The following is a 25169-nucleotide window of genomic DNA, read 5'->3' as shown; positions in this document are numbered from 1 at the left end:
CTTGCTGCCTTCGGGAGCACCGGCCTGGCTCTGCTCCTCTCCCAACTGGCGGCTTCAATGAGTGCCGCCCCCGCCACCCGTCGCCTTTATAGACGCACAGGGCAGAGTGGGTGGGACTTCTCCTTGATAGGTTGGTGCTTCCATCCAATCACACTGAGCCTCATCTTCCACCAGACTCCAGCTTGGGAATGCCTCAAGGGGTGCACTAATGGAATCAACTGGAACTCCTGGTTGCTAACCTTGGAGCTCGGTTGCTTTTCCTGAGTTAATTAACTGTCCCTGCAGGGCAGTCCTATCATGGCTACTGGAATTGGGCCACCTAGGATTCATTTCAGCGTCAGGGAGTTTGGTCAACTTGCTTGGGCCCACACAGCACCCCATGGAGCCAGGACTGGGCCAGCAGTCTGCTGCATGCTGCAGGGCAGGATCTCTCTGGGGTTGCGTTTCCCTGCTCTGTGCACTCCTCCGCTGAGGGCAAATTGAGGACAGGAAGTGGACCGCACCCACTTCTCTCCCACGACTTGGGCAATGTTCAACACAGGGGTTCTTCAAAAGGTTCATAGAAAATGCACATGGTGAAAAAACTATGCATGGGTTTCCACTGGTTTGCAGTCAGATAAACTTGTCCGAACTTCTTATAACCTTTCTGAACTAGATCTAGTTTGAGGCACTGAGAAGGATGAGACATCCACTGAAAAGGACTCCTATCAGAGCAACATGAATTCCACGAAAATTGCAGCAAGAGCAAACATCAAATTTCTGGTGAAGCTTGGGTGGAAGAATGAAGAAATCATTGATGTTTTAACAAAAGCTTCTAAGGACACTACCCCAAAGAAATGAACTCTTTACGAATGTATAGCTTGTTTCAAGAAGAGGTGAGAAGATGTGGGAGATGAATCCTGCAGTGGCTGTGAAAACCACTGTGCCCAGATCAGCTGCAGTTACGACGAGAGCTATCAGTGGAAATTTTAAACAGGAGGGATCACGATCCTGACGCATCCCTCTGACAAATTGTAACCGGAAGTTGGAACATGGCTTTACCAATATGACCTCGAATGCAAAGCATCATCAAAGCGACGGCTACCGAGAGGTGGCAGTGGTCCAGTCAAAGGAAAAGGAGGCCAGTCAGGAGCCAACATCATGGCATCAGTGTTTTGGGACACTCAAGGCATTTTGCTTGTTGACTTTCTGAAGGGCCAAACATCTGCTTATTAGGAGAGTGTTCCGAGAAGCTTAGAGAAAGCTTTGGTAGAAACATGCTGGGAAAGTCTCACTAGATCCCTGTTCACCACCTCAGTGCTCTGCTCATTCCTCTCATCAAACAAGGGCAATTTTGTCAGTTTCAATGGGCAGTCCTTAGGAATGCACCTTACGGGCTGCTTTCATGCCTTCTAAATTCTTTTTGTTTCCTAATTATAAAAAGTCACCTTGCTTGGAAAGATGAGAGAAAGTCTCCTTGCCATGCTTGGACAGATGAGAGATGAGATCCTCCTCTTCTCTCCCAGGACAGAATGGTCAGACTTGAGTTTCCTTTCTCCTCACTCTTCTCCTCCTTGAGGGAGGTGCTGTGCCGGACAGACCTGCTCCCGTGTCTAGACACGGGTAGACTCGTTGAAGATCCTCACAGGCAATCCTCCTTGGGGTCAAAGGGGAAGGATTTATTTCTTCAGGGCTCAGTAGTCCTCATCCTTACGCGCACCTTCACCAGCCCAGGGCGGGGTAGCGGAGGGTGAAAGGGCGTGGCTCACAGCCCGTTTCTTCCGCTCGGGCGTCTCCTGGGAGGAACCCTTGTCCAGTGAGCGGGTCTTCGTCTCCACCAAATTCCCTAGGGGGACACTTCTGGCAGCCCTTCTTGTTCAGCAGCTTACGGGGGTCAGGTGGACCTCTGCTAGTCACCAGCCTGAAGCCCTTACTCCATTTCAGCTATTTTTGCAGTTGCCTAGGTGACTTTTGAACCACATTACCCAGAACAGCCAACGGAGGAGGGGTGAGAAGAGTGGCCGTCTGGGTTTGCCGCATAGTGCTGCCTTAGAGGAGTGGTGCAGTCTTCGGTTGTGTGATACTTCACCTGGCTGATTTCTGGGAATGCCTCCACAAATTCGCTAAATTCAGTAGCTTTTGCCTTCCAAGATTCACCTGGTTGGTGTGTTGCACCCATTCACTAGTCATTTACATTAGGTATATCTCTTAATGCTATCCCTCCCCCTCCCCACGCCCATGACAGGCCCCGGTGTGTGATGTTCCCCTTTCTGTGTCCAAGCGTTCTCATACTTCAATTCCCACCTATGAATGAGAACATGCGGTGTTTGGTTTTTTTGTCCTTGCGATAGTTTGCTAACAATGATGGTTTCCAGCTTCATCCGTGTCCCTCCAAAGGGCATGAACTCATGCTTTTTCATGGCTGCATAGTATTCCATGGTGTATTTGTGCCACATTTTCTTAATCCAGTCTATCATTGATGGACATCTGGGTTGGTTCCAAGTCTTTGCTACTGTGAATGGTGCCGCAATAAACATACGTCTGTGTGTGTCCTTTTAGCAGCATGATTTCTAATCCTATGGGTATATATACCCAGTAATGGGATGGCTGGGTCAAAAGGTATTTCTATTTCGAGATCCTTGAGGATTCACCACACTATCTTCCACTACCGTTGAACTAGTTTACAGTCCCACCAACAGTGTAAAAGTGTTCCTACTTGTCCACTACCTCTCCAGCCCCTGTTGCTTCCTGACGTTTTAATGATCGCTCTTCTACCTGGTGTGAGATGATATCTCATTGCGGATTTGATTTGCATTTCTCTGATGGCCAGTGTTGATGAGCATTTTTTCATGTGTCTGTTGGCTGCATAAATGTCTTCTTTTGAGAAGTGTCTCTTTATATCCTTCCCCCACTTGTTGATGGGCTTGTTTGGTTTCTCTTGTAACTCTGTTTGAGTTCTTAGTAGATTCTGGATATTAGCCCTTTGTCAGATGAGTAGATTGCAAAAATTTTCTCCCTTTCTGCAGGATGCCTGTTCACTCTCATGGGAGTTTCTTTAGCTATGCAGAACGTCTTTAGTGTAATTAGATGCTGTTTGTCAATGTTGGCTTTCGTTGCCATTGCTTTTGGCGTTTTAGACATGAGGTCCTTGCCCATGCCTGTGTCCTCAATGGTATTGGCTGGGTTTTCTCCTAGGGTTTGTATGGTTTAAGATCTAACATTTAAGTCTTTCATCTGTCTTGAATTAATTTTTGTACAAGGTGTAAGGAAGGGATCCGATTTCAGCTTTCGACATATGGCTAGCCTGTTTTCCCAGCACCATTTTTTAAATAGGGAATCCTTTCCCCATTTCTTGTTTTTGTCAGGTTTGTCAAAGATCAGATGGTTGTAGATGTGTCGTATTATTTCTGAGGGCTCTATTCTGTTCCATTGGTCTACGGTAACCAAAACGGCAACCGATAGCATGCTCTTTGGTTACTGTAGCCTTCTACTGTAGCTTGAAGTCGGACAGCTTGATGCCTCCATCGTTGTTCTTTTGGCTTAGGAATATGTTGGCAGTGGGGGCCGTTTTGTGGTTCCATATGAGCTTTAAAGCAGATTTTTCCAGTTCTGTGAAGAAAGTCATTGGTAGTTTGATGGGGATGGCATTGAATCTATAATTTACCTTGGGCAGTATGGCCATTTTCACGATATTGATTCTTCCAATCCGTGATGGTGGAATATTCTTCCATTTGTTTGTCTCCTCTTTTAGTTCGTGGAGCAATGCTTGGTAGTTCTCCTGGAAGAGGTCCTTCACATCCCTTGTTAGTTGGATTCCTAGGCATTTTATTCTCTTTGAAGCAATTGTGAATGGGAGCTCACTCATGATTTGGCTGTCTGTTTGCCTGTTATTGGTGTATAAGAATGCTTGTGATTTTTGCACCTCGATTTTGTATCCTGAGACTTTGCTGAAGTTGCTTATCAGCTTAAGGAGATTTTGGGCTGAGACGATGGGGTTTTCTAAATATTCAATCATGTCATCTGCACACAGGGACAATTGGACTTCCTCTTTTCCTAATTGATTTCTCTTTATTTCTTTCTCCTGCCTGATTGCCCTGGGCAGAAGTTCCAACACTATGTTGAATAGGAGTGGTGAGAGAGGGCATCCCTGTCTTGTGGCAGTTTGCAAAGGGAATGCTTCCACTTTTTGCCCATTCAGTATGATATTGGCTGTGGGTTTGCCCTAAATAGCCCTTATTATTTTGGGAGATGTCCCATCAATACCTAATTTATTGAGAGTTGTTGGAATGAAGGGCTGTTGAATTTTGTCAAAGGCCTTTTCTGCATCTGTTGAGATAATCACGCAGTTTCTGTCTTTGGTTCTGATTATATGCTGGATTATGTTTATTGTTTTGCATATGATGGACAAGCCTTGCATGTCAGGGATGAAGCCCACTGCATCATGATGGATAAGCCCTTCGATGTGCTGCGGGATTTGTTTTTCCGGTATTTTAGGGAGGATTTTCCCATCGATGTTCCTCAGGGACATAGGCCTAAAATTCTCTTTTTGGGTTGCGTTTCTCTCAGGCTTTGGGATCAGGATGATGCCGGCCTCATGAAATGAGTGAGGGAGGATTCCCTCTTTTTCTGTTGATTGGAATAGTTTCAGAAGGCATGGTACCAGCTCCTCCTTGTCCTTCTGGTAGAATTCGGCTGTGAATCCGTCTGGTCCTGGAGTTTTATTGCTTGATAGGCTGTTAATTATTGCCTCAATTTCAGAGCCTGTTAGTGGTCTACTCAGGCATTCAACTTCCTCCTGGTTTACTCTGGGGAGGTTGTATGCGTCCAGGAATTTATCCATTTCTTCTAGGTTTTCTAGTTCATTAGCTTAGAGGTGCTGATAGTATTGTCTGATGGTAGTTTGTATTTCTGTGGGATCGGTGGTGATATCCCCTTTATCATTTTTTACTGCATCTGTTTGACTCTTCTTTCTTTTCTTGTTTCTTAGTCTTGCTAGTGCTCTATCAATTTTGTTGATCACTGCAAAAAACCCGCTCCTGGATTCATTGATTTGTTGAAGGGTTTATTGTGTCTCTATCTCCACCAGTTCTGCTCGGATCTTAGTTATTTCTTGCCTTCTGCTAGTTTTTGAATGTGTTTGCTCTTGCTTCTCTCATTCTTTTAATGGTGATGTTAGGGTATGCATTTTTGATTTTTCCTGCTTTCTCTCGTGGGCAATTAGTGCTATAAATTTCCCTCTACACACTGCTTTAAATGTGACCCAGAGATTCTGGTATGTTGTGCCTTTGTTTTCATTGGTTTCAGAGAATATCTTTCTTTCTGCCTTCATTTCCTTAAGTACCCAGTACTCATTCAGGAGCAGGTTGTCCGGTTTCCATGCAGTTGAGCGGTTTTGAGTGAGTTTCTTTATCCTGACGTCTACTTTGATTGCAATGTGGTCTGAAAGACCGTTTGTAGTAATTTCTGTTATTTTACATTTACTGAGGAGTGCTTTCCTTCCAACTATGTGGTCAATGTGGAAATAAGTGTGATGTGGTGCTGAGAAGCATGTATATTCTGTCGATTTGGGGTGGAGCGTTCTGTAGATGTCTCCTAGGTCCGCTTGGTGCAGAGCTGAGTTCAATTCCTGGATATCCTTTTTAGATTTCTGTCTCGTTGGTCTGTCTAATGTTTACAGAGGGCTGTTAAAGTTTCCCATTATTATGATGTGGGAGTCTAAGTCTCTTTTGATCACACTTTAAAGATCAAAAGGTAGAAGCGCAAAGACATTATCTGTGCAATATTAGAAACCTAGTAAGTGGTGGAATTTGGCCTTGAACCCAGATATCTAACTCCAGAGCCTAAGTGCTTCACCCACCTCACTGTGGTGCCTCTCGAGAAAAACAGGTAAGCACACATTCAGAAAGCTGGTGGGCCGGGGGGCTGGCCTTGTACTCAGAGGCCATGGAAGTCCCACGTGGGGTGGCTAGTGGTGTAAGGACAGAGGTCTCGGATGGGCAGAGGGATGTGGACAGGCGCGAGGGGGCGCGGCAGGGACTCGGGGGACCGGGAGTGGCGGCTCGGTGCTGCGGGAGGCGATTAGTGGAAGGACAGAGGTCTGGGAAGGGCAGAGGGATGGGGACAGGCCCGAGGGTCCGCGGCAGGGATTCCGGGGGACTGGGAGTGGCCGGTTGGGGTTACTCTTGGCTTTTTGCCCTCTCCTGCCGTCGACTGCTCCGGTTTCTTTGGCCTTGCGGCGAGGTGGACAGGGTGAGCTCTCGGGACTGATGGCGGTTGTGGAAGGGGCCTGGGGCCAAGGACAGGCCAGGGCGGCGGGAGAGGCGGACCGGTGGCGTGGCTGGATCTGGGCGCGCTGTCGGACCTTCCACATCACCAGCTGCAGGCAGGCGTTTGCGTCCTCGCTGGAGTTGTGGCCGTCCTGGCTGTCCTGGATGATCTGTCCCAGGTAGTCGGCCGCGAGATTCCTGAGGGAACGCTTGTAGGGGAAACCCAGGTAGTGCGGGAAGAGCACGGCCGTGTCCAGCACGGTGCTGTGGATGAGCTTCAGGGCCAGCAGATCGCTCTCCAGGCTGTGCCCGATGAGGATGGTTTGGGCGCTGAAAAAGCTCAGCAGGATGGCTTGCACTTGGGGCAAGGTGATGCTCGTCTTGGCGACGTCGGCCTCGGTGACTCCGGAAAACCTGGTGTTGTAGTCCACGATCTCGTTGTCGGGCTTGACGAAGGTGTCGTACACCACTCGCATGTCGGCGTCCACCACGGTGACGCGGGTCAGCTCTAGGCCATGCGTGGTGTAGCACATCTCACAGTCCAAGGCGTAGATTCCTGGATAAGCGTCTCTGGACAACTCTTTCTTGAAGGTCTCCACGAAGCCATCGAGGCTGTCCTTGCGGCCGTCCCGCACGTGCTGCTTTGCCACCTGGCAGCCCACAGAGCCAGGAGCAGCTGCACAGCAGGTGTACTGGCTAACCCGGCCTCCAGCCACCTGGCTCCAGCGGACCCGCCCCCAGTGATAATAACACAACTGGTCGCGTACACAGCGGCCCGAGGAGGACACCAGGTACTCGGTGCCACAACGGCAGCAGACCCTGCAGGAGGAGTCGCCGGGCCCCTTCCCCTGGCCAGTGAAGAGGACGGCGCCTCCGGGCCGCTCGGGGTGCGGGAAGGGGTAGCCGTTCTCCTTGAGCTGGTCCTGGCTGAGCAGGAACTCCTGGAGGCGGCTGTACAGGGCGGCCCTGCTGAGGCCCGGCATGGAGCTGGGGGTCAGGCCCTTCAGTCTCTTGAGGGTGTTCAGGACCACGTTCAGGTACCTGTTCTTGTTGGGGCTGCAGTCGTAGGCCACCTTCTCCTCGTTCAGCGCCTTCTCCACGGCCTCCTGCTTGGAGGCGCAGAACTTGAGACACTCTTCGGTGAACAGTTGGAGATAGCCTCGGCGGAGGACGGTGGGGACTTGGCACCCAGACCTTCGGAGGATAATAGGTTTCTTCAAACTCGGTAGGGATGGACGACGGACGATTCGCTTAGAGCTGATGGTGGTGGTGGTCTTGCATGCCATCCCTGACCTGTTGCGCGTCTTCCCTGGCTGTCTGCCGACCTTGGAGCCACTGGAGCGTTGGCTGCTGCTGGCCACCCGGGTTCTCTTGGCATCTGTGCAACCTGTGACCAAGCAAGGGCTGGAAGACTGGGCGATCGTCTTCCTCTTCCTGGGGGCTGAGATGCGGACTCCCGAGGGCCTCTCTGTCAGCCTTGGGGCGGCTGGCAAGCAGCAGGCCGATCCCCTCTGCGCAGGGAAGTAGGACGCCTCCGTCACCATCTTGAGACACGCTGGGGGCACCGCCGGACCCCTGTTCTGGGGCTCCGCCTGGATGTCCACAAATGCGGAGGCCTGGTTGTGCATCTGGGGCACCCGGAGCCCGAAGCTCTGGGCAGGCTGATGAGAGGGCAGGGGGAATTCTGGAGCCTCGAGGGCCGCCTCCTCGGCCACCTTCTTAGCTTCTGGGTATCCAGGTGGGAACCAGCAGGGAGCTGTGGCTCGCAACATCTTGCTGCCTTCGGGAGCACCGGCCTGGCTCTGCTCCGCTCCCAACTGGCGGCTTCTTGCCTCCAGGGCCGCCTCCTCGGCCACCTTCTTAGCTTCTGGGTATCCAGGTGGGAACCAGCAGGGAGCTGTGGCTCGCAACATCTTGCTGCCTTCGGGAGCACCGGCCTGGCTCTGCTCTGCTCCCAACTGGCGGCTTCTTGCCTCCAGGGCCGCCTCCTCGGCCACCTTCTTAGCTTCTGGGTATCCAGGTGGGAACCAGCAGGGAGCTGTGGCTCGCAACATCTTGCTGCCTTCGGGAGCACCGGCCTGGCTCTGCTCCTCTCCCAACTGGCGGCTTCAATGAGTGCCGCCCCCGCCACCCGTCGCCTTTATAGACGCACAGGGCAGAGTGGGTGGGACTTCTCCTTGATAGGTTGGTGCTTCCATCCAATCACACTGAGCCTCATCTTCCACCAGACTCCAGCTTGGGAATGCCTCAAGGGGTGCACTAATGGAATCAACTGGAACTCCTGGTTGCTAACCTTGGAGCTCGGTTGCTTTTCCTGAGTTAATTAACTGTCCCTGCAGGGCAGTCCTATCATGGCTACTGGAATTGGGCCACCTAGGATTCATTTCAGCGTCAGGGAGTTTGGTCAACTTGCTTGGGCCCACACAGCACCCCATGGAGCCAGGACTGGGCCAGCAGTCTGCTGCATGCTGCAGGGCAGGATCTCTCTGGGGTTGCGTTTCCCTGCTCTGTGCACTCCTCCGCTGAGGGCAAATTGAGGACAGGAAGTGGACCGCACCCACTTCTCTCCCACGACTTGGGCAATGTTCAACACAGGGGTTCTTCAAAAGGTTCATAGAAAATGCACATGGTGAAAAAACTATGCATGGGTTTCCACTGGTTTGCAGTCAGATAAACTTGTCCGAACTTCTTATAACCTTTCTGAACTAGATCTAGTTTGAGGCACTGAGAAGGATGAGACATCCACTGAAAAGGACTCCTATCAGAGCAACATGAATTCCACGAAAATTGCAGCAAGAGCAAACATCAAATTTCTGGTGAAGCTTGGGTGGAAGAATGAAGAAATCATTGATGTTTTAACAAAAGCTTCTAAGGACACTACCCCAAAGAAATGAACTCTTTACGAATGTATAGCTTGTTTCAAGAAGAGGTGAGAAGATGTGGGAGATGAATCCTGCAGTGGCTGTGAAAACCACTGTGCCCAGATCAGCTGCAGTTACGACGAGAGCTATCAGTGGAAATTTTAAACAGGAGGGATCACGATCCTGACGCATCCCTCTGACAAATTGTAACCGGAAGTTGGAACATGGCTTTACCAATATGACCTCGAATGCAAAGCATCATCAAAGCGACGGCTACCGAGAGGTGGCAGTGGTCCAGTCAAAGGAAAAGGAGGCCAGTCAGGAGCCAACATCATGGCATCAGTGTTTTGGGACACTCAAGGCATTTTGCTTGTTGACTTTCTGAAGGGCCAAACATCTGCTTATTAGGAGAGTGTTCCGAGAAGCTTAGAGAAAGCTTTGGTAGAAACATGCTGGGAAAGTCTCACTAGATCCCTGTTCACCACCTCAGTGCTCTGCTCATTCCTCTCATCAAACAAGGGCAATTTTGTCAGTTTCAATGGGCAGTCCTTAGGAATGCACCTTACGGGCTGCTTTCATGCCTTCTAAATTCTTTTTGTTTCCTAATTATAAAAAGTCACCTTGCTTGGAAAGATGAGAGAAAGTCTCCTTGCCATGCTTGGACAGATGAGAGATGAGATCCTCCTCTTCTCTCCCAGGACAGAATGGTCAGACTTGAGTTTCCTTTCTCCTCACTCTTCTCCTCCTTGAGGGAGGTGCTGTGCCGGACAGACCTGCTCCCGTGTCTAGACACGGGTAGACTCGTTGAAGATCCTCACAGGCAATCCTCCTTGGGGTCAAAGGGGAAGGAGTTATTTCTTCAGGGCTCAGTAGTCCTCATCCTTACGCGCACCTTCACCAGCCCAGGGCGGGGTAGCGGAGGGTGAAAGGGCGTGGCTCACAGCCCGTTTCTTCCGCTCGGGCGTCTCCTGGGAGGAACCCTTGTCCAGTGAGCGGGTCTTCGTCTCCACCAAATTCCCTAGGGGGACACTTCTGGCAGCCCTTCTTGTTCAGCAGCTTACGGGGGTCAGGTGGACCTCTGCTAGTCACCAGCCTGAAGCCCTTACTCCATTTCAGCTATTTTTGCAGTTGCCTAGGTGACTTTTGAACCACATTACCCAGAACAGCCAACGGAGGAGGGGTGAGAAGAGTGGCCGTCTGGGTTTGCCGCATAGTGCTGCCTTAGAGGAGTGGTGCAGTCTTCGGTTGTGTGATACTTCACCTGGCTGATTTCTGGGAATGCCTCCACAAATTCGCTAAATTCAGTAGCTTTTGCCTTCCAAGATTCACCTGGTTGGTGTGTTGCACCCATTCACTAGTCATTTACATTAGGTATATCTCTTAATGCTATCCCTCCCCCTCCCCACGCCCATGACAGGCCCCGGTGTGTGATGTTCCCCTTTCTGTGTCCAAGCGTTCTCATACTTCAATTCCCACCTATGAATGAGAACATGCGGTGTTTGGTTTTTTTGTCCTTGCGATAGTTTGCTAAGAATGATGGTTTCCAGCTTCATCCGTGTCCCTCCAAAGGGCATGAACTCATGCTTTTTCATGGCTGCATAGTATTCCATGGTGTATTTGTGCCACATTTTCTTAATCCAGTCTATCATTGATGGACATCTGGGTTGGTTCCAAGTCTTTGCTACTGTGAATGGTGCCGCAATAAACATACGTCTGCGTGTGTCCTTTTAGCAGCATGATTTCTAATCCTATGGGTATATATACCCAGTAATGGGATGTCTGGGTCAAAAGGTATTTCTATTTCGAGATCCTTGAGGATTCACCACACTATCTTCCACTACCGTTGAACTAGTTTACAGTCCCACCAACAGTGTAAAAGTGTTCCTATTTGTCCACTACCTCTCCAGCACCTGTTGTTTCCTGACGTTTTAATGATCGCTCTTCTACCTGGTGTGAGATGATATCTCATTGCGGATTTGATTTGCATTTCTCTGATGGCCAGTGTTGATGAGCATTTTTTCATGTGTCTGTTGGCTGCATAAATGTCTTCTTTTGAGAAGTGTCTCTTTATATCCTTCCCCCACTTGTTGATGGGCTTGTTTGGTTTCTCTTGTAACTCTGTTTGAGTTCTTAGTAGATTCTGGATATTAGCCCTTTGTCAGATGAGTAGATTGCAAAAATTTTCTCCCTTTCTGCAGGATGCCTGTTCACTCTCATGGGAGTTTCTTTAGCTATGCAGAACGTCTTTAGTGTAATTAGATGCTGTTTGTCAATGTTGGCTTTCGTTGCCATTGCTTTTGGCGTTTTAGACATGAGGTCCTTGCCCATGCCTGTGTCCTCAATGGTATTGGCTGGGTTTTCTCCTAGGGTTTGTATGGTTTAAGATCTAACATTTAAGTCTTTCTTCTGTCTTGAATTAATTTTTGTACAAGGTGTAAGGAAGGGATCCGATTTCAGCTTTCGACATATGGCTAGCCTGTTTTCCCAGCACCATTTTTTAAATAGGGAATCCTTTCCCCATTTCTTGTTTTTGTCAGGTTTGTCAAAGATCAGATGGTTGTAGATGTGTCGTATTATTTCTGAGGGCTCTATTCTGTTCCATTGGTCTACGGTAACCAAAACGGCAACCGATAGCATGCTCTTTGGTTACTGTAGCCTTCTACTGTAGCTTGAAGTCGGACAGCTTGATGCCTCCATCGTTGTTCTTTTGGCTTAGGAATATGTTGGCAGTGGGGGCCGTTTTGTGGTTCCATATGAGCTTTAAAGCAGATTTTTCCAGTTCTGTGAAGAAAGTCATTGGTAGTTTGATGGGGATGGCATTGAATCTATAATTTACCTTGGGCAGTATGGCCATTTTCACGATATTGATTCTTCCAATCCGTGATGGTGGAATATTCTTCCATTTGTTTGTCTCCTCTTTTAGTTCGTGGAGCAATGCTTGGTAGTTCTCCTGGAAGAGGTCCTTCACATCCCTTGTTAGTTGGATTCCTAGGCATTTTATTCTCTTTGAAGCAATTGTGAATGGGAGCTCACTCATGATTTGGCTGTCTGTTTGCCTGTTATTGGTGTATAAGAATGCTTGTGATTTTTGCACCTCGATTTTGTATCCTGAGACTTTGCTGAAGTTGCTTATCAGCTTAAGGAGATTTTGGGCTGAGACGATGGGGTTTTCTAAATATTCAATCATGTCATCTGCACACAGGGACAATTGGACTTCCTCTTTTCCTAATTGATTTCTCTTTATTTCTTTCTCCTGCCTGATTGCCCTGGGCAGAAGTTCCAACACTATGTTGAATAGGAGTGGTGAGAGAGGGCATCCCTGTCTTGTGGCAGTTTGCAAAGGGAATGCTTCCACTTTTTGCCCATTCAGTATGATATTGGCTGTGGGTTTGCCCTAAATAGCCCTCATTATTTTGGGAGATGTCCCATCAATACCTAATTTATTGAGAGTTGTTGGCATGAAGGGCTGTTGAATTTTGTCAAAGGCCTTTTCTGCATCTGTTGAGATAATCACGCAGTTTCTGTCTTTGGTTCTGATTATATGCTGGATTATGTTTATTGTTTTGCATATGATGGACAAGCCTTGCATGTCAGGGATGAAGCCCACTGCATCATGATGGATATGCCCTTTGATATGCTGCTGGATTCGTTTTTCCGGTATTTTATGGAGGATTTTCCCATCGATGTTCCTCAGGGACATAGGCCTAAAATTCTCTTTTTGGGTTGTGTTTCTCTCAGGCTTTGGGATCAGGATGATGCCGGCCTCATGAAATGAGTGAGGGAGGATTCCCTCTTTTTCTGTTGATTGGAATAGTTTCAGAAGGCATGGTACCAGCTCCTCCTTGTCCTTCTGGTAGAATTCGGCTGTGAATCCGTCTGGTCCTGGAGTTTTATTGCTTGATAGGCTGTTAATTATTGCCTCAATTTCAGAGCCTGTTAGTGGTCTACTCAGGCATTCAACTTCTTCCTGGTTTACTCTGGGGAGGTTGTATGCGTCCAGGAATTTATCCATTTCTTCTAGGTTTTCTAGTTCATTAGCTTAGAGGTGCTGATAGTATTGTCTGATGGTAGTTTGTATTTCTGTGGGATCGGTGGTGATATCCCCTTTATCATTTTTTACTGCATCTGTTTGATTCTTCTTTCTTTTCTTCTTTCTTAGTCTTGCTAGTGCTCTATCAATTTTGTTGATCACTGCCAAAAACCCGCTCCTGGATTCATTGATTTGTTGAAGGGTTTATTGTGTCTCTATCTCCACCAGTTCTGCTCGGATCTTAGTTATTTCTTGCCTTCTGCTAGTTTTTGAATGTGTTTGCTCTTGCTTCTCTCATTCTTTTAATGGTGATGTTAGGGTATGCATTTTTGATCTTTCCTGCTTTCTCTCGTGGGCAATTAGTGCTATAAATTTCCCTCTACACACTGCTTTAAATGTGACCCAGAGATTCTGGTATGTTGTGCCTTTGTTTTCATTGGTTTCAGAGAATATCTTTCTTTCTGCCTTCATTTCCTTAAGTACCCAGTACTCATTCAGGAGCAGGTTGTCCGGTTTCCATGCAGTTGAGCGGTTTTGAGTGAGTTTCTTTATCCTGACGTCTACTTTGATTGCAATGTGGTCTGAAAGACCGTTTGTAGTAATTTCTGTTATTTTACATTTACTGAGGAGTGCTTTCCTTCCAACTATGTGGTCAATGTGGAAATAAGTGTGATGTGGTGCTGAGAAGCATGTATATTCTGTCGATTTGGGGTGGAGCGTTCTGTAGATGTCTCCTAGGTCCGCTTGGTGCAGAACTGAGTTCAATTCCTGGATATCCTTTTTAGATTTCTGTCTCGTTGGTCTGTCTAATGTTTACAGAGGGCTGTTAAAGTTTCCCGTTATTATGATGTGGGAGTCTAAGTCTCTTTTGATCACACTTTAAAGATCAAAAGGTAGAAGCGCAAAGACATTATCTGTGCAATATTAGAAACCTAGTAAGTGGTGGAATTTGGCCTTGAACCCAGATATCTAACTCCAGAGCCTAAGTGCTTCACCCACCTCACTGTGGTGCCTCTCGAGAAAAACAGGTAAGCACACATTCAGAAAGCTGGTGGGCCGGGGGGCTGGCCTTGTACTCAGAGGCCATGGAAGTCCCACGTGGGGTGGCTAGTGGTGTAAGGACAGAGGTCTCGGATGGGCAGAGGGATGTGGACAGGCGCGAGGGGGCGCGGCAGGGACTCGGGGGACCGGGAGTGGCGGCTCGGTGCTGCGGGAGGCGATTAGTGGAAGGACAGAGGTCTGGGAAGGGCAGAGGGATGGGGACAGGCCCGAGGGTCCGCGGCAGGGATTCCGGGGGACTGGGAGTGGCCGGTTGGGGTTACTCTTGGCTTTTTGCCCTCTCCTGCCGTCGACTGCTCCGGTTTCTTTGGCCTTGCGGCGAGGTGGACAGGGTGAGCTCTCGGGACTGATGGCGGTTGTGGAAGGGGCCTGGGGCCAAGGACAGGCCAGGGCGGCGGGAGAGGCGGACCGGTGGCGTGGCTGGATCTGGGCACGCTGTCGGACCTTCCACATCACCAGCTGCAGGCAGGCGTTTGCGTCCTCGCTGGAGTTGTGGCCGTCCTGGCTGTCCTGGATGATCTGTCCCAGGTAGTCGGCCGCGAGATTCCTGAGGGAACGCTTGTAGGGGAAACCCAGGTAGTGCGGGAAGAGCACGGCCGTGTCCAGCACGGTGCTGTGGATGAGCTTCAGGGCCAGCAGATCGCTCTCCAGGCTGTGCCCGATGAGGATGGTTTGGGCGCTGAAAAAGCTCAGCAGGATGGCTTGCACTTGGGGCAAGGTGATGCTCGTCTTGGCGACGTCGGCCTCGGTGACTCCGGAAAACCTGGTGTTGTAGTCCACGATCTCGTTGTCGGGCTTGACGAAGGTGTCGTACACCACTCGCATGTCGGCGTCCACCACGGTGACGCGGGTCAGCTCTAGGCCATGCGTGGTGTAGCACATCTCACAGTCCAAGGCGTAGATTCCTGGATAAGCGTCTCTGGACAACTCTTTCTTGAAGGTCTCCACGAAGCCATCGAGGCTGTCCTTGCGGCCGTCCCGCACGTGCTGCTTTGCCACCTGGCAGCCCACAGAGCCAGGAGCAGCTGCACAGCAGGTGTACTGGCTAACCCGGCCTCCAGCCACCTGGCTCGAGCGGACCCGCCCCCAGTGATAATAACACAACTGGTCACGTACACAGCGGCCCGAGGAGGACACCAGGTACTCGGTGCCACAACGGCAGCAGACCCTGCAGGAGGAGTCGCCGGGCCCCTTCCCCTGGCCAGTGAAGAGGACGGCGCCTCCGGGCCGCTCGGGGTGCGGGAAGGGGTAGCCGTTCTCCTTGAGCTGGTCCTGGCTGAGCAGGAACTCCTGGAGGCGGCTGTACAGGGCGGCCCTGCTGAGGCCCGGCATGGAGCTGGGGGTCAGGCCCTTCAGTCTCTTGAGGGTGTTCAGGACCACGTTCAGGTACCTGTTCTTGTTGGGGCTGCAGTCGTAGGCCACCTTCTCCTCGTTCAGCGCCTTCTCCACGGCCTCCTGCTTGGAGGCGCAGAACTTGAGACACTCTTCGGTGAACAGTTGGAGATAGCCTCGGCGGAGGACGGTGGGGACTTGGCACCCAGACCTTCGGAGGATAATAGGTTTCTTCAAACTCGGTAGGGATGGACGACGGACGATTCGCTTAGAGCTGATGGTGGTGGTGGTCTTGCATGCCATCCCTGACCTGTTGCGCGTCTTCCCTGGCTGTCTGCCGACCTTGGAGCCACTGGAGCGTTGGCTGCTGCTGGCCACCCGGGTTCTCTTGGCATCTGTGCAACCTGTGACCAAGCAAGGGCTGGAAGACTGGGCGATCGTCTTCCTCTTCCTGGGGGCTGAGATGCGGACTCCCGAGGGCCTCTCTGTCAGCCTTGGGGCGGCTGGCAAGCAGCAGGCCGATCCCCTCTGCGCAGGGAAGTAGGACGCCTCCGTCACCATCTTGAGACACGCTGGGGGCACCGCCGGACCCCTGTTCTGGGGCTCCGCCTGGATGTCCACAAATGCGGAGGCCTGGTTGTGCATCTGGGGCACCCGGAGCCCGAAGCTCTGGGCAGGCTGATGAGAGGGCAGGGGGAATTCTGGAGCCTCGAGGGCCGCCTCCTCGGCCACCTTCTTAGCTTCTGGGTATCCAGGTGGGAACCAGCAGGGAGCTGTGGCTCGCAACATCTTGCTGCCTTCGGGAGCACCGGCCTGGCTCTGCTCCGCTCCCAACTGGCGGCTTCTTGCCTCCAGGGCCGCCTCCTCGGCCACCTTCTTAGCTTCTGGGTATCCAGGTGGGAACCAGCAGGGAGCTGTGGCTCGCAACATCTTGCTGCCTTCGGGAGCACCGGCCTGGCTCTGCTCCGCTCCCAACTGGCGGCTTCTTGCCTCCAGGGCCGCCTCCTCGGCCACCTTCTTAGCTTCTGCGTATCCAGGTGGGAACCAGCAGTGAGCTGTGGCTCGCAACATTTTGCTGCCTTCGGGAGCACCGGCCTGGCTCTGCTCCTCTCCCAACTGGCGGCTTCAATGAGTGCCGCGGCCGCCACCCGTCGCCTTTATAGACCCACAGGGCAGAGTGGGTGGGACTTCTCCTTGATAGGTTGGTGCTTCCATCCAATCACACTGAGCCTCATCTTCCACCAGACTCCAGCTTGGGAATGCCTCAAGGGGTGCACTAATGGAATCAACTGGAACTCCTGGTTGCTAACCTTGGAGCTAGGTTGCTTTTCCTGAGTTAATTAACTGTCCCTGCAGGGCAGTCCTATCATGGCTACTGGAATTGGGCCACCTAGGATTCATTTCAGCGTCAGGGAGTTTGGTCAACTTGCTTGGGCCCACACAGCACCCCATGGAGCCAGGACTGGGCCAGCAGTCTGCTGCATGCTGCAGGGCAGGATCTCTCTGGGGTTGCGTTTCCCTGCTCTGTGCACTCCTCCGCTGAGGGCAAATTGAGGACAGGAAGTGGACCGCACCCACTTCTCTCCCACGACTTGGGCAATGTTCAACACAGGGGTTCTTCAAAAGGTTCATAGAAAATGCACATGGTGAAGAAACTATGCATGGGTTTCCACTGGTTTGCACTCAAATAAACTTGTCCGAACTTCTTATAACCTTTCTGAACTAGATCTAGTTTGAGGCACTGAGAAGGATGAGACATCCACTGAAAAGGACTCCTATCAGAGCAACATGAATTCCACGAAAATTGCAGCAAGAGCAAACATCAAATTTCTGGTGAAGCTTGGGTGGAAGAATGAAGAAATCATTGATGTTTTAACAAAAGCTTCTAAGGACACTACCCCAAAGAAATGAACTCTTTACGAATGTATAGCTTGTTTCAAGAAGAGGTGAGAAGATGTGGGAGATGAATCCTGCAGTGGCTGTGAAAACCACTGTGCCCAGATCAGCTGCAGTTACGACGAGAGCTATCAGTGGAAATTTTAAACAGGAGGGATCACGATCCTGACGCATCCCTCTGACAAATTGTAACCGGAAGTTGGAACATGGCTTTACCAATATGACCTCGAATGCAAAGCATCATCAAAGCGACGGCTACCGAGAGGTGGCAGTGGTCCAGTCAAAGGAAAAGGAGGCCAGTCAGGAGCCAACATCATGGCATCAGTGTTTTGGGACACTCAAGGCATTTTGCTTGTTGACTTTCTGAAGGGCCAAACATCTGCTTATTAGGAGAGTGTTCCGAGAAGCTTAGAGAAAGCTTTGGTAGAAACATGCTGGGAAAGTCTCACTAGATCCCTGTTCACCACCTCAGTGCTCTGCTCATTCCTCTCATCAAACAAGGGCAATTTTGTCAGTTTCAATGGGCAGTCCTTAGGAATGCACCTTACGGGCTGCTTTCATGCCTTCTAAATTCTTTTTGTTTCCTAATTATAAAAAGTCACCTTGCTTGGAAAGATGAGAGAAAGTCTCCTTGCCATGCTTGGACAGATGAGAGATGAGATCCTCCTCTTCTCTCCCAGGACAGAATGGTCAGACTTGAGTTTCCTTTCTCCTCACTCTTCTCCTCCTTGAGGGAGGTGCTGTGCCGGACAGACCTGCTCCCGTGTCTAGACACGGGTAGACTCGTTGAAGATCCTCACAGGCAATCCTCCTTGGGGTCAAAGGGGAAGGAGTTATTTCTTCAGGGCTCAGTAGTCCTCATCCTTACGCGCACCTTCACCAGCCCAGGGCGGGGTAGCGGAGGGTGAAAGGGCGTGGCTCACAGCCCGTTTCTTCCGCTCGGGCGTCTCCTGGGAGGAACCCTTGTCCAGTGAGCGGGTCTTCGTCTCCACCAAATTCCCTAGGGGGACACTTCTGGCAGCCCTTCTTGTTCAGCAGCTTACGGGGGTCAGGTGGACCTCTGCTAGTCACCAGCCTGAAGCCCTTACTCCATTTCAGCTATTTTTGCAGTTGCCTAGGTGACTTTTGAACCACATTACCCAGAACAGCCAACGGAGGAGGGGTGAGAAGAGTGGCCGTCTGGGTTTGCCGCATAGTGCTGCCTTAGAGGAGTGGTGCAGTCTTCGGTTGTGTGATACTTCACCTGGCTGATTTCTGGGAATGCCTCCACAAATTCGCTAAATTCAGTAGCTTTTGCCTTCCAAGATTCACCTGGTTGGTGTGTTGCACCCATTCACTAGTCATTTACATTAGGTATATCTCTTAATGCTATCCCTCCCCCTCCCCACGCCCATGACAGGCCCCGGTGTGTGATGTTCCCCTTTCTGTGTCCAAGCGTTCTCATACTTCAATTCCCACCTATGAATGAGAACATGCGGTGTTTGGTTTTTTTGTCCTTGCGATAGTTTGCTAAGAATGATGGTTTCCAGCTTCATCCGTGTCCCTCCAAAGGGCATGAACTCATGCTTTTTCATGGCTGCATAGTATTCCATGGTGTATTTGTGCCACATTTTCTTAATCCAGTCTATCATTGATGGACATCTGGGTTGGTTCCAAGTCTTTGCTACTGTGAATGGTGCCGCAATAAACATACGTCTGCGTGTGTCCTTTTAGCAGCATGATTTCTAATCCTATGGGTATATATACCCAGTAATGGGATGTCTGGGTCAAAAGGTATTTCTATTTCGAGATCCTTGAGGATTCACCACACTATCTTCCACTACCGTTGAACTAGTTTACAGTCCCACCAACAGTGTAAAAGTGTTCCTATTTGTCCACTACCTCTCCAGCACCTGTTGTTTCCTGACGTTTTAATGATCGCTCTTCTACCTGGTGTGAGATGATATCTCATTGCGGATTTGATTTGCATTTCTCTGATGGCCAGTGTTGATGAGCATTTTTTCATGTGTCTGTTGGCTGCATAAATGTCTTCTTTTGAGAAGTGTCTCTTTATATCCTTCCCCCACTTGTTGATGGGCTTGTTTGGTTTCTCTTGTAACTCTGTTTGAGTTCTTAGTAGATTCTGGATATTAGCCCTTTGTCAGATGAGTAGATTGCAAAAATTTTCTCCCTTTCTGCAGGATGCCTGTTCACTCTCATGGGAGTTTCTTTAGCTATGCAGAACGTCTTTAGTGTAATTAGATGCTGTTTGTCAATGTTGGCTTTCGTTGCCATTGCTTTTGGCGTTTTAGACATGAGGTCCTTGCCCATGCCTGTGTCCTCAATGGTATTGGCTGGGTTTTCTCCTAGGGTTTGTATGGTTTAAGATCTAACATTTAAGTCTTTCTTCTGTCTTGAATTAATTTTTGTACAAGGTGTAAGGAAGGGATCCGATTTCAGCTTTCGACATATGGCTAGCCTGTTTTCCCAGCACCATTTTTAAAATAGGGAATCCTTTCCCCATTTCTTGTTTTTGTCAGGTTTGTCAAAGATCAGATGGTTGTAGATGTGTCGTATTATTTCTGAGGGCTCTATTCTGTTCCATTGGTCTACGGTAACCAAAACGGCAACCGATAGCATGCTCTTTGGTTACTGTAGCCTTCTACTGTAGCTTGAAGTCGGACAGCTTGATGCCTCCATCGTTGTTCTTTTGGCTTAGGAATATGTTGGCAGTGGGGGCCGTTTTGTGGTTCCATATGAGCTTTAAAGCAGATTTTTCCAGTTCTGTGAAGAAAGTCATTGGTAGTTTGATGGGGATGGCATTGAATCTATAATTTACCTTGGGCAGTATGGCCATTTTCACGATATTGATTCTTCCAATCCGTGATGGTGGAATATTCTTCCATTTGTTTGTCTCCTCTTTTAGTTCGTGGAGCAATGCTTGGTAGTTCTCCTGGAAGAGGTCCTTCACATCCCTTGTTAGTTGGATTCCTAGGCATTTTATTCTCTTTGAAGCAATTGTGAATGGGAGCTCACTCATGATTTGGCTGTCTGTTTGCCTGTTATTGGTGTATAAGAATGCTTGTGATTTTTGCACCTCGATTTTGTATCCTGAGACTTTGCTGAAGTTGCTTATCAGCTTAAGGAGATTTTGGGCTGAGACGATGGGGTTTTCTAAATATTCAATCATGTCATCTGCACACAGGGACAATTGGACTTCCTCTTTTCCTAATTGATTTCTCTTTATTTCTTTCTCCTGCCTGATTGCCCTGGGCAGAAGTTCCAACACTATGTTGAATAGGAGTGGTGAGAGAGGGCATCCCTGTCTTGTGGCAGTTTGCAAAGGGAATGCTTCCACTTTTTGCCCATTCAGTATGATATTGGCTGTGGGTTTGCCCTAAATAGCCCTCATTATTTTGGGAGATGTCCCATCAATACCTAATTTATTGAGAGTTGTTGGCATGAAGGGCTGTTGAATTTTGTCAAAGGCCTTTTCTGCATCTGTTGAGATAATCACGCAGTTTCTGTCTTTGGTTCTGATTATATGCTGGATTATGTTTATTGTTTTGCATATGATGGACAAGCCTTGCATGTCAGGGATGAAGCCCACTGCATCATGATGGATATGCCCTTTGATATGCTGCTGGATTCGTTTTTCCGGTATTTTATGGAGGATTTTCCCATCGATGTTCCTCAGGGACATAGGCCTAAAATTCTCTTTTTGGGTTGTGTTTCTCTCAGGCTTTGGGATCAGGATGATGCCGGCCTCATGAAATGAGTGAGGGAGGATTCCCTCTTTTTCTGTTGATTGGAATAGTTTCAGAAGGCATGGTACCAGCTCCTCCTTGTCCTTCTGGTAGAATTCGGCTGTGAATCCGTCTGGTCCTGGAGTTTTATTGCTTGATAGGCTGTTAATTATTGCCTCAATTTCAGAGCCTGTTAGTGGTCTACTCAGGCATTCAACTTCTTCCTGGTTTACTCTGGGGAGGTTGTATGCGTCCAGGAATTTATCCATTTCTTCTAGGTTTTCTAGTTCATTAGCTTAGAGGTGCTGATAGTATTGTCTGATGGTAGTTTGTATTTCTGTGGGATCGGTGGTGATATCCCCTTTATCATTTTTTACTGCATCTGTTTGATTCTTCTTTCTTTTCTTCTTTCTTAGTCTTGCTAGTGCTCTATCAATTTTGTTGATCACTGCCAAAAACCCGCTCCTGGATTCATTGATTTGTTGAAGGGTTTATTGTGTCTCTATCTCCACCAGTTCTGCTCGGATCTTAGTTATTTCTTGCCTTCTGCTAGTTTTTGAATGTGTTTGCTCTTGCTTCTCTCATTCTTTTAATGGTGATGTTAGGGTATGCATTTTTGATCTTTCCTGCTTTCTCTCGTGGGCAATTAGTGCTATAAATTTCCCTCTACACACTGCTTTAAATGTGACCCAGAGATTCTGGTATGTTGTGCCTTTGTTTTCATTGGTTTCAGAGAATATCTTTCTTTCTGCCTTCATTTCCTTAAGTACCCAGTACTCATTCAGGAGCAGGTTGTCCGGTTTCCATGCAGTTGAGCGGTTTTGAGTGAGTTTCTTTATCCTGACGTCTACTTTGATTGCAATGTGGTCTGAAAGACCGTTTGTAGTAATTTCTGTTATTTTACATTTACTGAGGAGTGCTTTCCTTCCAACTATGTGGTCAATGTGGAAATAAGTGTGATGTGGTGCTGAGAAGCATGTATATTCTGTCGATTTGGGGTGGAGCGTTCTGTAGATGTCTCCTAGGTCCGCTTGGTGCAGAACTGAGTTCAATTCCTGGATATCCTTTTTAGATTTCTGTCTCGTTGGTCTGTCTAATGTTTACAGAGGGCTGTTAAAGTTTCCCGTTATTATGATGTGGGAGTCTAAGTCTCTTTTGATCACACTTTAAAGATCAAAAGGTAGAAGCGCAAAGACATTATCTGTGCAATATTAGAAACCTAGTAAGTGGTGGAATTTGGCCTTGAACCCAGATATCTAACTCCAGAGCCTAAGTGCTTCACCCACCTCACTGTGGTGCCTCTCGAGAAAAACAGGTAAGCACACATTCAGAAAGCTGGTGGGCCGGGGGGCTGGCCTTGTACTCAGAGGCCATGGAAGTCCCACGTGGGGTGGCTAGTGGTGTAAGGACAGAGGTCTCGGATGGGCAGAGGGATGTGGACAGGCGCGAGGGGGCGCGGCAGGGACTCGGGGGACCGGGAGTGGCGGCTCGGTGCTGCGGGAGGCGATTAGTGGAAGGACAGAGGTCTGGGAAGGGCAGAGGGATGGGGACAGGCCCGAGGGTCCGCGGCAGGGATTCCGGGGGACTGGGAGTGGCCGGTTGGGGTTACTCTTGGCTTTTTGCCCTCTCCTGCCGTCGACTGCTCCGGTTTCTTTGGCCTTGCGGCGAGGTGGACAGGGTGAGCTCTCGGGACTGATGGCGGTTGTGGAAGGGGCCTGGGGCCAAGGACAGGCCAGGGCGGCGGGAGAGGCGGACCGGTGGCGTGGCTGGATCTGGGCACGCTGTCGGACCTTCCACATCACCAGCTGCAGGCAGGCGTTTGCGTCCTCGCTGGAGTTGTGGCCGTCCTGGCTGTCCTGGATGATCTGTCCCAGGTAGTCGGCCGCGAGATTCCTGAGGGAACGCTTGTAGGGGAAACCCAGGTAGTGCGGGAAGAGCACGGCCGTGTCCAGCACGGTGCTGTGGATGAGCTTCAGGGCCAGCAGATCGCTCTCCAGGCTGTGCCCGATGAGGATGGTTTGGGCGCTGAAAAAGCTCAGCAGGATGGCTTGCACTTGGGGCAAGGTGATGCTCGTCTTGGCGACGTCGGCCTCGGTGACTCCGGAAAACCTGGTGTTGTAGTCCACGATCTCGTTGTCGGGCTTGACGAAGGTGTCGTACACCACTCGCATGTCGGCGTCCACCACGGTGACGCGGGTCAGCTCTAGGCCATGCGTGGTGTAGCACATCTCACAGTCCAAGGCGTAGATTCCTGGATAAGCGTCTCTGGACAACTCTTTCTTGAAGGTCTCCACGAAGCCATCGAGGCTGTCCTTGCGGCCGTCCCGCACGTGCTGCTTTGCCACCTGGCAGCCCACAGAGCCAGGAGCAGCTGCACAGCAGGTGTACTGGCTAACCCGGCCTCCAGCCACCTGGCTCCAGCGGACCCGCCCCCAGTGATAATAACACAACTGGTCACGTACACAGCGGCCCGAGGAGGACACCAGGTACTCGGTGCCACAACGGCAGCAGACCCTGCAGGAGGAGTCGCCGGGCCCCTTCCCCTGGCCAGTGAAGAGGACGGCGCCTCCGGGCCGCTCGGGGTGCGGGAAGGGGTAGCCGTTCTCCTTGAGCTGGTCCTGGCTGAGCAGGAACTCCTGGAGGCGGCTGTACAGGGCGGCCCTGCTGAGGCCCGGCATGGAGCTGGGGGTCAGGCCCTTCAGTCTCTTGAGGGTGTTCAGGACCACGTTCAGGTACCTGTTCTTGTTGGGGCTGCAGTCGTAGGCCACCTTCTCCTCGTTCAGCGCCTTCTCCACGGCCTCCTGCTTGGAGGCGCAGAACTTGAGACACTCTTCGGTGAACAGTTGGAGATAGCCTCGGCGGAGGACGGTGGGGACTTGGCACCCAGACCTTCGGAGGATAATAGGTTTCTTCAAACTCGGTAGGGATGGACGACGGACGATTCGCTTAGAGCTGATGGTGGTGGTGGTCTTGCATGCCATCCCTGACCTGTTGCGCGTCTTCCCTGGCTGTCTGCCGACCTTGGAGCCACTGGAGCGTTGGCTGCTGCTGGCCACCCGGGTTCTCTTGGCATCTGTGCAACCTGTGACCAAGCAAGGGCTGGAAGACTGGGCGATCGTCTTCCTCTTCCTGGGGGCTGAGATGCGGACTCCCGAGGGCCTCTCTGTCAGCCTTGGGGCGGCTGGCAAGCAGCAGGCCGATCCCCTCTGCGCAGGGAAGTAGGACGCCTCCGTCACCATCTTGAGACACGCTGGGGGCACCGCCGGACCCCTGTTCTGGGGCTCCGCCTGGATGTCCACAAATGCGGAGGCCTGGTTGTGCATCTGGGGCACCCGGAGCCCGAAGCTCTGGGCAGGCTGATGAGAGGGCAGGGGGAATTCTGGAGCCTCGAGGGCCGCCTCCTCGGCCACCTTCTTAGCTTCTGGGTATCCAGGTGGGAACCAGCAGGGAGCTGTGGCTCGCAACATCTTGCTGCCTTCGGGAGCACCGGCCTGGCTCTGCTCCGCTCCCAACTGGCGGCTTCTTGCCTCCAGGGCCGCCTCCTCGGCCACCTTCTTAGCTTCTGGGTATCCAGGTGGGAACCAGCAGGGAGCTGTGGCTCGCAACATCTTGCTGCCTTCGGGAGCACCGGCCTGGCTCTGCTCCGCTCCCAACTGGCGGCTTCTTGCCTCCAGGGCCGCCTCCTCGGCCACCTTCTTAGCTTCTGGGCATCCAGGTGGGAACCAGCAGGGAGCTGTGGCTCGCAACATCTTGCTGCCTTCGGGAGCACCGGCCTGGCTCTGCTCCTCTCCCAACTGGCGGCTTCAATGAGTGCCGCGGCCGCCACCCGTCGCCTTTATAGACGCACAGGGCAGAGTGGGTGGGACTTCTCCTTGATAGGTTGGTGCTTCCATCCAATCACACTGAGCCTCATCTTCCACCAGACTCCAGCTTGGGAATGCCTCAAGGGGTGCACTAATGGAATCAACTGGAACTCCTGGTTGCTAACCTTGGAGCTAGGTTGCTTTTCCTGAGTTAATTA

At 50.6% G+C, this 25169-nt stretch overlaps 3 protein-coding genes across 3 annotated transcripts; all 3 read right to left on the bottom strand.

The window, feature by feature from the left end:
- Positions 1 to 6280: 6280 nt before the first annotated feature.
- Positions 6281 to 8299, bottom strand: LOC134810780 (putative exonuclease GOR; the record flags this gene model as incomplete). The annotated part of the gene is made up of 1 exon (XM_063816818.1): positions 6281 to 8299. A coding segment is annotated over exon 1 (2019 nt), but the record flags the coding sequence as incomplete, so codon positions are not given.
- A 6280-nt stretch (positions 8300 to 14579) lies between these two features.
- On the bottom strand, positions 14580 to 16316 carry LOC134810779 (exonuclease GOR-like; the record flags this gene model as incomplete). The annotated part of the gene is made up of 1 exon (XM_063816817.1): positions 14580 to 16316. A coding segment is annotated over exon 1 (1737 nt), but the record flags the coding sequence as incomplete, so codon positions are not given.
- Positions 16317 to 22878: 6562 nt separating this feature from the next.
- Positions 22879 to 24615, bottom strand: LOC134810778 (exonuclease GOR-like; the record flags this gene model as incomplete). Its single annotated transcript, XM_063816816.1, has 1 exon — positions 22879 to 24615. A coding segment is annotated over exon 1 (1737 nt), but the record flags the coding sequence as incomplete, so codon positions are not given.
- Between the last annotated feature and the right edge of the window lie 554 nt (positions 24616 to 25169).

The sequence above is a fragment of the Pan troglodytes genome, chromosome 7 (assembly GCF_028858775.2).
Source record: "Pan troglodytes isolate AG18354 chromosome 7, NHGRI_mPanTro3-v2.0_pri, whole genome shotgun sequence".
Lineage (NCBI taxonomy): Eukaryota > Metazoa > Chordata > Mammalia > Primates > Hominidae > Pan > Pan troglodytes.
The sequence above is the reverse complement of the archived record's forward strand: the minus strand, read 5'-3'. Positions and strand labels throughout refer to the sequence as shown.